The sequence below is a fragment of the Colletotrichum aenigma genome (assembly GCF_013390185.1).
Source record: "Colletotrichum aenigma strain Cg56 chromosome Unknown KSG_Cg56_contig01, whole genome shotgun sequence".
Lineage (NCBI taxonomy): Eukaryota > Fungi > Ascomycota > Sordariomycetes > Glomerellales > Glomerellaceae > Colletotrichum > Colletotrichum aenigma.
In genome coordinates, this window is record NW_023500907.1 from 6,964,316 (window position 1) to 6,976,244 (window position 11,929).

General features: G+C 53.8%; 1 protein-coding gene across 1 annotated transcript; it reads right to left on the bottom strand.

Moving 5' to 3' along the window:
• Nucleotides 1-5,506: 5,506 nt before the first annotated feature.
• On the bottom strand, nucleotides 5,507-9,997 carry CGCA056_v001841 (uncharacterized protein; the record flags this gene model as incomplete). Its single annotated transcript, XM_037317100.1, has 4 exons — nucleotides 5,507-5,550; nucleotides 5,601-9,362; nucleotides 9,480-9,679; nucleotides 9,924-9,997. 4 exons carry the CDS (start codon nucleotides 9,995-9,997, stop codon nucleotides 5,507-5,509), a joined length of 4,080 nt encoding a protein of 1,359 aa, XP_037185349.1.
• Nucleotides 9,998-11,929: the final 1,932 nt, after the last annotated feature.

Consider the following 11,929-nt stretch of genomic DNA (forward strand, 5'->3'; position numbering starts at 1 on the left):
CACCCCCTAAAAAGTATCCGCGGGTCTCGAGTTGCATGCGAAAAATGGTATTGCTCTTGTATTTGGTGGGAAAGGGAGACGAAGCTACGAACGTGAGCAACGATGGTCTATGGGCTAGATTTGTTCGTGATTTCCCCTAGTCGATGGAGGATCCAGCCTGTCCTCAGTGTAATCATATTGAGTTGCTGCGGCGTGCGTCTCGTAACTATTCGTTGGCCCTTGATTCCGGATCTTCGTGACACACTGAGCCAAGTCATTCCCAGTATAGAGCCATTGCCACGTGTGATGTCGCCTGAGCGCTACGATCCGACTTGCTGCTTGGGCACTTTGCGCGAAACTGTTTGGCGGCTCCTCAGCATTGACGCTGCGGGCTTCGCGCCAAATGTGGCTTCAAAGATAAATAGGAAGCGTCCTTGTGTTCAATACATACGGCAACGCGATAATTCGGGTGGCAGTCGGAATCTTTGCGTGATGGCCAGCCCGAAGCTTCGTATGACGGGACGGTGTTGAGGGAACAGTTGCTCGTCTGGCAGACCACTTTGCGTACTCCCCTCATCTCTGTTAGGCGTCTCTGCTCGTTCCGGTGTATTCTTTCCTCTTTCATATCGTCAGAGGACGGCGTGCGTCTCGACCAAGAAATAGTAAGTTGACATGGCCAGTGAGGTCGAGGCATAGGCACGTATGGTCCTAAAGCATTCCCGCATGCACATGACCACTGGAGATCACTCGATGTAATCTTGTCTGACCGAGACCCAATTACTCTCAGTACCCGACGTACTTATATATCTTTCTGACCATGAAAGATCTTGGTTGCGTGGATGGCTTGGCATTTGGCGCAATGGCAATTTGAGTGCTCTGTGAAGCAGGAGCCACAGCGTCACCCAATTCGTGGTCCCGGCAGGACGACCTGGGCTGTCCATCAGGCACTCAAAGCTCAAAGCTACAATATAAAAAGTTTAGCAGCTGCGCTTCTCAGAAACTCCAGGAATAACGCCACTCCAAGCGTCCGGAACGGTGCCCCTCCCGACAAATGTCGCGAGCCTGGCTGCTCTGGTGTTCTGAAGCATTAGAGAAACACGGTCCCCGACACCAGTATCTTTAAAGAAGTTGACGCTTCTTACTCCAGAAGCGCCTCATTGTCATCTTGGGGTTATTGTCTACGTGTATTCGGCGCGAAAATGAACTCTGGAGTCTTCAGATTGCTAGTGGTGGAGCCGACCATATATGTTGGGAATGTTAATGAAGTTATAACGTACCGTCCCCAGACCATTGATGAGTTCTGAGATAACGAGAAATACGATTGATATAGGATTTTCGGTCTTGACATAGTCGATGAACTGGTAGACTCAGCGCTCTGTACACCCTTCCCGCAGCTGCATATAAGTCAGACGTACTTCGAGGGCCCTGCCTTCACCAGGCGGGTTTAAATTGAGAGTTCAGGAGAGATCAAGGTTGGCGGACACGAGGACAAGATGGTTCTGCATGTAGACAGGGGAGCGAAGGATCTTTGCAAAGTCGGCCTACCAGTGACGGTCTCCTCCATGTAACATAACTCGAAATTCGCGCTGTCGTGGGTCTTTGCACTCTAGAACCCTCATCAACCTTGGTCATTTCCAGACGCTTATTCAACCCAAGATCTCTTGGGTATTTTATAAGACATTTGAATAGAGCTCTGAAAACGAACGAACCGCCTGGTTTGACAGCGGTGGCAACGTACATAACTATACGAGCGCCTCTCCTCTTGATGGGCGAGAACCTAGAAATGGATGGCCAGGCTCCTCGCGTCCCCAGTTCTTTCCTGTTGTGTGCTTGGGATGTTATGCTCGAGACCTTTGGTGAAGTATTTATAACTCCAAGGCAGCAACATAGTCCGTGTTACCTTCGACCACATGCTTGTTTTCGGACCCCGACCATCACCCCCATGATATCTGGTATAACTTGGAATTAGACTCCCCACCTAGAAACTCTGTCCAACAATTAAAAAGGAGCTCCGGGGCTGTGATGAGCTGCAATCTCTCTTGCCCATGTTTGAGACTGGTGGAACGTAGTCGTTGTATTGGGGCACCAGACAAAGTCGAACCTTCCACTGGTCTTCGACGTCCACCATTCTTCTAGCCCTTCCTGCAAGTATTTGGTTTATTTTCTTCGTCATTCATCATGTTAATGTAAATCATGACTCAAAACTACCGAAAAGATCAATATGCTTCCTTGGTAGTTTTGTAGCGCTCCCTGATGGTACCGTCTGTCTGCGAAAACGACAGACTGAAGTTGCGCACATAAACCATTTGGCAGTCGAATGAGGTCGCATTTCTTCAAGGTGATATTTAAAGTGCTCAAGATCTGTCAATTTCAGGGTTAGCAACCGATTTTGTCACTGTGTCCCCCAGGTATAAGAACATTTCCCCTCGGCTAGAAGAGAGGCATCAGAAACAATAATTTGTTGTTGTTCGATTCGTCGCGCGAAATTGCTAAACAATATCTTTTTCGCACTCGGAGCTCAGCTTGAGATAGTTGGAAGAACAAGTTCGTGCGATCTCGCGACAGGACGCTGTCGACCGTGATCGTCGTTCTCGCCTGTGTATACTAGTGCTGCACACTTGTAAGCGCTGCATGATCTACAGTCTCAACCCACGAACATAGACCCTGCTGGGAGTCTTTTCGGAAGTGTCTAGTCTGTCTACAACAAACTGGCAGTTATCATTGGGCTGTTGCCACCAGCATGGGCATCTTCAGAAGCAATTGTATTCAAACTGTATGGTTTGCGGTAGATTGCAGAATCCTTCAAATAGTCTTCTCGCATCTTATCTGCTGAGTTCGTACTATAGGGTTAGGTTTGGGACGACGCCGCAACTCAAAACAATATGGACAACATGTCTGAATTCCTGCTTCCGTCTCGGCCCTCTGTTGTCTTCCAAGTATTTGCTCCAAGAAATGAGTTTCAGCTTGATGAAACTTGGTCTAATATGATTATGCGCGCGTATGGGCAGTTTCCGACATCACGAATGTCTCTTGTCATACTCTGTCTCTGGCGCGGGGAGAAGAACGTCCCGTCAGGAAGCATCCATTGAAGAAAAAGTCCTGTCTGATCGTCAGTGCCGACGCAGTTTTTATACCTGCGAAGTGCAGCATCGATTGCGACATGGCCTAAGAATTGCAATCTCAGTGCATAGAAAGTGGGTAAACCACCAAGACAAGAAACGCCCATTGCTCACACATCAACGCCTCCCAGACAAACGGAACCCTCAGCACAATGAATGAAACGCTGTCCTCCAGAGGTCTCAAACCCTCAGAGAACCCCTCAACCGCGTCCATTTGTCTAGCAGACCAACGACGCCCGCAATCGTCCTGGAAGCCGTCTCAAGATGCACTTGTCGTCGCCGTCTCCCACCTCATTTGTTTCGTGCTCATTAGCCAGAATTATTCAGCAGCTAGGTTGCGGCCAAGTTTCGACTGCGGTCGACTGCTAGCGACGCCAACTTGAACAGTGTCTGTAGCATCATATGTGGTCCAACTACCTCCAGGAATTAAGCAGGAGACAAACTCGTTCCATTACGTCGGCCCAATCTAGGAAATTGAACTCTCTTTGAATGTTCGTGACTAGGGGACAATGTACGAACACTAGCCCTTAATCGTTGTACCCCGATTATCTGTGAGGAACTACAAGGGTCGGAAGTGAAGAGTATAAATGCAATCACTACCTTCAAGAAAACAGGACAAGCAGCAATGGTAGTCTTTCTTCAGGATGAAGGACTCATCCCAACTCAGCCGGTCGTCAACAATGAAAGTCCGAGGGGGCAACAGCGTCGACTGCTTGGGAACCATCTCAATCGCCGCTCCGCAGTATCTCCGTCGCATGCATATCAGTCGAGTATTGATCTTGATCCACTAAGTTTATATCCTAAGAGATAGTAATGTCATGTTTTCAATCCGACGCAGATCCTGTCTTCTTTGCTATTGGCGTCAAGCTTCCACAAGAGCCAGGCCCGGAGAGAATTGCTGTTTTGGTCTTCGACATCGCCTCCTGCTGTTTTACCAAGGTTCCCTAAAGGATGCAAGTGCACAATGTCTATTCAAGACGGCTTTATGTCCTGTCCCGACAAGAGAAAATTCTGCAAAAATAAACTTGATTGCACCTAGGTGTCGTTCTTAGAGCCAGGAGAATGCCCTCAGGCTGGGAAATCTTCACTCCAGTCCATTTGCTTCGAGTTGTGTGCCTCATCAAGATCTTGAGTCCGACCATGAACCCCCAAATGCCCGCCGTCATTTCTGTTTTCCTCTTCAGTCTGCGAGGTATTCATCCGGGCGTATTCAACATGTGTTTCGCTTCAGACTGCCCAGGCATAAATCTAAGGCATCTCGGGTGAAAGGGCAGGTAGGTCATGGGAGTTGGCTACCATTGTTTGCTGCTCCTAGACCGCAGAGCCCAATGGGCATGGGAAGACCCCGGTATTGTTTGGTGAACAAGACGGAACTGAGCGTGTACTGGCTTGCATTTATGATAATGACAGACATTCAACAACATGCTTTTACATGCCTGATGAACCAACCTTCCCTTCCGCCGCCACTGATGACGTCCAAGTCCAGTATCAGCTTGACCATTATGGCCATGATGTGTCCAGCTTCCGCGTCATCACTGAAAGCAATATCTCGCTACCCACAAGCAAACGTGCTAGCTCCAAATCACATTACATGGCATCACATCAAGAACGAAAATCAAGTCAGATATCAGCATCTTAATAGCCCCCACGGAGGCCAGCCTGTTCCAAGTCCCATCCTCCCCCTTTGACGGGGAAGTATGGTTGTAGGTCTTCTAGTATGTACATTTCAGAATTCTCCAACACAGGCGTGCGTAATCTCTGGGTATTAACGCGCCGAAAAATGAGGCCGTCTTTCTCTTTCCCCTCCGGTCTGTATCTGCATCGCCTCCCCCAATTTTTTCTACATCTCTTAAAGAAAAGAAAAAAAAAAGCAAGAAGCCATATCTCTCTCGCATATGAAAAGCCGGATTTGAGCTCTGTTGGATAGGCATTTCCAAACAAGCCAAAACGCGTCTCCAAATGCTTCTCTCTCTCCAACCTGAACGGTCCCCTTGCGGGGTGGTATCATTTCCTGACTGAAACGAAGTGCAAAAAAGTGCGATAATGAAGAAAAGGAAGAAAAAAAACGCAAGTAATACGTGTAGTGGGCGTCGGGCCATGCGACATGCAATTAGTGCCCTGTAAGTTAGGGAAGAGGTGTGTCGGAGGCGTAGTCGGGTAGTCCAGCTGCCAGCACGGTTTTGGGTGCTGGCTGGCATGGTGGTGTCGGTAATAAGTGACGAGGCGAGAGCAATGCATGTCGAGCCTGAGGTCGTCGTAAGGCGAGAGGGTGAAGAAGGGATGTGGACAAAGAAAAGCGGCGGGTTGGCGTGATTGGTGATTTTGGTGAGAATGGAAGTGTGTGGGTATAGTAGAATGGGTTGATGAAGAAGTTGGTATATGTAGGTAAGATCCCAAGTCATGGCAGCTTACTGGCCAAAGGAGCTGTGGCTCTGATGCGCGTCTTGGAGAACTGGGAAGGGTTAGCTCATTATCTTCGACATGGGAGTGATGGCAACTTACTGTGCAGGACATTCAACTGTCCGGCGCGATCTTCGCACGCAACCTGCAGGCCGGAGCCCTCAACGAAGTCAAGGACAACACTGTTGGGCAGCTCTTGCAGCTCGACATCGGGGATATAAGGCGTGCGGAACTCGGAGAGATGGTATCTCTTGATGCCGACACCAGTAGAAGGCCTGTCCTTGGCGGCGGTGGAAGCAGAGCCAGCGACGGCGTTAAGGATCAGAAAACCCTGGGAGTCCAGGCAAAGGCTGCGACGCTTCCAGAGCAGGTTGTCGGGAAACTGGACGTTGACATCGCCCATGAAGGCCTCGAGGGTGGGCTGCTGGAGGCGGGTGACCTCAAGCGTGTCCTCCTCCTGCACGGTGGGGGAGATGGCAGTGGGAGTCATGGTCTTACTACGACCCGCGCTGCTGAGCGAGGAGGACAGGCGGCGCATGAATCGGCTGGCACGGCTCTTCTTCTTGTCGCTGGTAGTAGACTTGCTGTCGTCGCCGGAGCCGCTGCCCTCGGTGAACATGGAAGGCGACATGGCTCCGCTGGCGAGGTTCTCCTTGCTAATGGAGGAGCGACGGCTGCTGATAGACAGACGACGGGTGAAGCCTCCAGAGTTCTGGTGAGTGGAAGGGGGTCTCGTAGGGGACTTGGACGGAGACATGGGGGGAGGAGCGCTGAGGACCTCGGCGGACGGCGAAGTAACGGACTTGCGGCGATCCTTGATGAAATCCTTCATGATGCTGAGGGAGGAACGGCGAGGAGGCTCATCCAACTCTGCGGGGTCGACGGACTGGGAGCGGCGCTTTTCCTTAGAAAGTCTCCTCTCCTGAATCGTCTCCTTGGAAACCTCAACCTTCGCCAGCTCGGGCGGGGGCATAGGAGGCTCGGGCTCGGCCTTCTGGTGATCGACGACCAACGGAGACTCCCTAAGCTCAAGGCGGCCGAACTCAGAAGGATCCTTAGGTGGCTCCGGGACCCTGCCTACTTGGCTGGGATCGCGGATGATCCGTGCCGTGACAGAGATAGATTCAGGCCGTCCTCTGGGCGGCTGTGCGCCGGGGACCTCGAACATTGAAAGCCTGTTGGCCATAGATCCGGATCTCCCACGGGTTTTGGCACTTTCGGGGGATGAATCTCTTGTGTCCTCCAGAATTGATGAAGGCGCTGGACTGGGCACCCTGAGAGAGTTTGTGCGTTCCATGACCGATGGTGATCGAGAAGGAGGCTCTCTGACGCTTCCCCTCTTGACGGAGAAGAATGCAGAAGACGGTCTCGGTGACTTTGAGTCGGCGGTCTCCACGACGCCAGGTGCGTTCGCAGAGAGCTTCTCCAAGGCCTTGATCCGCTGGGAGATGCTAGACCCAATCTTGCCAGGTTGCTTGGGAGCGAGGTTCTGATTTTGCTGCTGCGTGATCTTGTGTAGAAAAGCGGCGCCAGAAGAGATGGATCTCCTGTTCTGGTCCTGTGCCGCCACATCAGCAGGTGTGAGAAGGTTGCCGCGGATGGGGTTCGAGATGGTGCGTACGACACCACGAGAGGTGGGCCTGCTGGCGGGCTGTGGAGGACTGGGGAAAACTGGTGTGATGGGTGACTTCGAGACGGTTACCGGCTGGGCGTGCTCTACGGTAGCAGAGTCGAGTTCATTCATGAGATCCTCGTCGTCGGAGATGTTGCCGTCATCCTTCTTCTCAGACTCGTCGAGATCAGTGCGGATGGGGTCGACGAGAGAATGCCGCTTCTCAGCCTCGGCTGACTGGACGTCATTCTCGCCATGCTCCTCCGTAGTGGCCTGAAGAGGCTCCTCTGGAACCTCTTCCGGTGACACGATCATGGGAACCTCGGTCGCAGCAGCTCTTAGGTCTTGTGTCGAGAACTTGGATCTGGGAACCCTCAGGCTCGGGGATTGAGGTGACAGCGGTGACTTTGGCGTCTCTTCCTTTGGCAGAGAGGCGGTCTGAACCTCCTGCTTCACGTCCTCCTTGGGCGATTGCTTCGGCGAGGAAGCCTTCTCTTGCGTTGGGCTCGTGGAGAACTTGGAGACGGGCAAGGTGAGGGGAGCCTTGGGCACCTCGACCTCGATCTTCTTTGGTTCGGGCTGAAGTTCAGCTTCAACCTGCTCAGATGCAGGCTGGACCTCGGACTTCTCAGTCTCTGGCACCTCCTCGGGAAGCTGCTCCTCAACCTGGGCGACCTCCGGGGTCTGCTCAACAACGGGCGTATCTTGTTTCTCGGGCTCGGCCGCCTCCACCTGCTCGACAGGCTTCACTTCGTTATCGGTCGGGAGTGATTGCTCAGGCTCCCTTGATTCAGGGACATCGGTCTCGGGCTGGGTGTCTTCGATGGCGGCGGTCTCGGGTTCTTCAACCAGCTCGGGCAGGGGCTCGATTGGTTTGGGGGTCTCGTCCGCGACGGCTTCGTCATCAACCGGCTCTGCTTCAGGCTCTTGGAGATCCTCCTCCGTCTCCTTCACCGTCTCGTCAGTAGACTCGGATAGCGATGACGCCTTGGTCGAGTGGTCAGGCTCGGAGGAAGCAATGATGGGAGAGGCAGGATGCGAGTCGCTCTGGGTGATTTCAGAAGCGACGTCGGTGTGAACAGATACGGAGGACGCGTCGACAACGATGCCGGAGTCCGCCTTGGAAACTGAGAGTCGTCTCTCTCCTTCGCCCTCGCCGCCGTCGGCCTCGGTGGCAAGGGTCTGCTCGGCTAGCTCCTCGACGTATTCAGTAGGCTCCGCCTTGTCTTCTTCAGTGACGATTTCCTCGGTCGGTGCAGAGTCGACGTCGATATCGACGTCGGCGACAGGAACAGAAGTGGGTTGGATGCTGAGTTTCTTCTTCTTTTCCCGCAGTTTCATAGCCTTCATCAGACGCGCCTTTTCGGGCGTCATAGTCTGCTTGGTAGCGGCGGCGGCGGTGGTGAGGGCCGGCATGGCTGATTTAATTGAGGCGCCCGAGCTTGCGGTGGGTCGGGCTCCTGGTCCCGAGCTCGTGTGTGGTCTAACGGGTTCGTCAACCTGGGAAATGGGATCCCCGTCGGGTAGGGGTGTTGCGGTGGCGGCCAAGGAGATTTCGGTTGTTTCGTCAAGGTGGGTTGCTTCGGAAGGGTCCAGAGTATTTTCCTTGGTCTTTCCCTTTTTGGCGCCCTTGGAGAATAACTTGAAGCCGGACGGTAATTGCGAAATTGGTCTAAAAGCTGCCCCCACAGCTGCGGTGCGCGGATGGCCGGCGACGTCAAGTGAAGGCCGCGGTGCAAGCTTAACTCTGGGCTTGCCGAATGTGCTGGTGTACGAGGACGAGCTGTACAGTTCGGGCCGTGAGGACTGTGATGACATGCGCCGGCCTTCGTCGATTGATTTTGTGGGGGAGGACGGTCTGGCTCCGACAAATTCTGGCGGCTCCAGGGTCTCGGAGAACTTGCTTTCCTCGGGCAAGTTTGCCAGGTCCGTATTCAACTTCACCGGCGAATCTTCTGGGATTGGCGACTTCGGTGGCTCAGCGGTCTCTTCTCCGGGGGTTTCCGGCAGACCGTCACCGACTGATCTTCTTTTGCTAGCTCTCTGTTCTTCCTCTTCTTCCTCCGCGATTTCCATCAACCGTCTCCGTCGCAGCGAGCTTGTAGAGGACGAAGTCGAGCCAGACGCAGCGTGCAAGGAGCAGGCGGCAGATAGCTTGGTGTCCTTGAGCTCCTTCGCGGTAGCAATCGAAAAAGTCGTGTTGTACGGTGCAAAACGCTCGCACACCGCGTTGAAGTGAACAGTTACACGCGCTGCAAGTAGTCAGAAGACAGGCCAAGTCAGCTTTCTCTCCCTAGAAAATAGAAGGCGCCATCCAGCAACGTAATGCGCCGCTGTGCAGACGCTCAGAGACAAGAGGCAGAACCCACCTTGAACAAGTCGAGAGCAATCTTCGGGAAGATATTTAATGATTACGTTCCGACGCCTGTACCTCAGAAAGCCAAACAAGGGCGAGTGGTCCTCGTTCTCGTCTTCGTACTGAGCTATGTTGTTCCGGATCTCCACGATGCCACCGTTCCCGCGACCGAGTAGTTCGACATCATCGCGACTCGCATACTTGAGAAGAAACCTATGTTTGGCGCAACAGTTTTAGCCTACGTAGAACTACACGCGCGTGACAGTGGGACGGAGGAAAGACACGGGACCACGGTTATCCACGAGTAGAAGCACCATCGGCGCGTAGCACGTTGCGCGATGCGCCAAGTCGCAGTGTCCCCCAGCATACGAAGGGAGATTTCAACTTGTGGTTCTGTCTATGATGGTGGGGAAGGCGAGAGGAAAGACTGGAAAGGGAGGGGAGGGGATCATCATACCATCCTCCGGGTTCCGCAACGGAGGCGTCGTGGGCCTCCTTGACCTTGGGGTCGTCTAGGCCATTGAGCGACATCCTCCCTTCGGTGGCCTCGCCGGCCTACGGTAATGCGCGGTGGGCTTCGGATCGGAGAGGTTCGTTCGTGGGCAGTCGGCGGTAGATTGCGCGGCCGGTGAAGGGTTTCGCGACCGGAAGTGAGGAGCTGAGGGAGCTGGGCCGGTGAACCCCAGGGGAGAGAGCGCAGCGCAACGCAGGGCGAGCTCGGGGTGTGGATTCTGGATTCTGGACTTCTCTGCTGGGAGGAAGAACAAAAAAGTGGTTCGGAAGGGGGTCGTCGTCGCTTAGCAAAGGCAGACCTGACCGATGGCGGTTGCGATTTTCAGGGGTAAGGCTGAGAAGGAGGGCGATTGCAGGCGCGGCAGAAGCAGCGGCAAAGGCGGCGGCAACATGTAGGACAGGCCAAGGAGCATGGACGAGCCGCACATGGGCACAAACCTGAGCTCTGTGAAGCACAAAATGTGAAGACACAGAGAGGTGTTTGTGTGGTCCTGGCCTGGTCGTTTCTTTTTTGGCGACGAGGGGTTGAGAAGAGGGATTTGGGCGGTCTCTTTTTTTTCGGGGGGTAGGAGAGGGTTGCGGCAGACAGACAGAGAGCCGGTGTGGAGGCCGAATCCGACTTGGAGGGAAGGGGGGTCTGATCTTGGACCGGTCTAGCTGGAATGCCGTGCTGGGTGTGGGAGAGGCTGGTCGTGTTTGTCAATGCCGGACCTCGGGGGGTGTGGCAGGAAGAGTGAGTGCGGTTGACGCGCGGGATGGGGATGTGATGGACCTGCGTTGCGCAGATGGCACGCACGCAGGGTTGGAGCGCGTGCTGCGTGTGCTGTGCTGTGCTGGACAGAGAAGAGAACGGGAGGGATAGAACGAGATATCCTCCAGACGGCTAGTGTATGTATCTGTCTGTCTATCCGCGCAGCTATGAACAGTGCTGCTAGAGAGCGGATAACACAATTGGATGTACACAGCTAGGCCCAGGTAAGATGGGTAGGAAGAGAAGAGAGAAGTGAATGGTAAATTACGGCTCCAATGACAGACAGGGCTGCGACAGAGCACTAAGGAAGCAAAGAGTAAAGAGGAAATTGGATCCGTCAGCGACTAAACTAGGCAAAAGGTACTCTGAAGGGAAGAGAGCCATCAAGGGCCCAAAACGAAGGGGAGAAGAAGAAGAAAGAAGGACGGTATGGCGAGGTAAGGTACGTCAATGTAGTAATGTCAAGGGGGCGTTGTCCAACGCAGACAGGATGAGACGAGGGAATGAGGTGGCTGCTGCTGTACCTCGCGACGCAGAGTTGGGCAGTGGCAGGAGAGGAAAAAAAGAGAGAAAGAGCGACGGGGAAAAGAGCTGTCAACGGACACAGGTTGGGATAGCTCCAACACGGCAAGGTAGCAACGCGCACAGTTAGCGATTAAGGATTAGTGGTGAGTGACACTGAGGGAGACGAAAAGACGGCAAAATGTCACTCTCCAATTTCATGTCCGCCCATCGACGCCCACCTCGCCGTGTTGGTCTTCGGCGGGTGGTCCTCTTGCTGCCCGCTCCCCCCTGGGTCTTCTCCCTTTCGGGGGTTAGGGAGAGCAATCAAGGGTGGCGCCCCCGGAGGCGAGGCCAGTGGAGGGTCGCTATTGGCTTGTAATCATTCCTGAGCTCGTCAACCGTCCTCCGCCGGGGGCCGTAGTGGATGGTGGACGGTGCTTTCTACCTGCAAGTGCCTGCCTACCTACCTATTTGTACCTTACTGCGCTGCACCTCACCGGAGGACGGACCATCATCCCATAGGTACCTGCCCTGGCCTGTAAGGTAGCCCAGGGCAGGTAGACAAAGAGCACGGGGCACCTCGCCTTCCATGGGGCCAGACTCCGGTGCACTACTTCCAGTCTTCTTCTCCTACCCATGTAAGAAACATCCAATTCCATCCTGAACCGGCCATTCAGAGACGCAAGCTCGAAAAG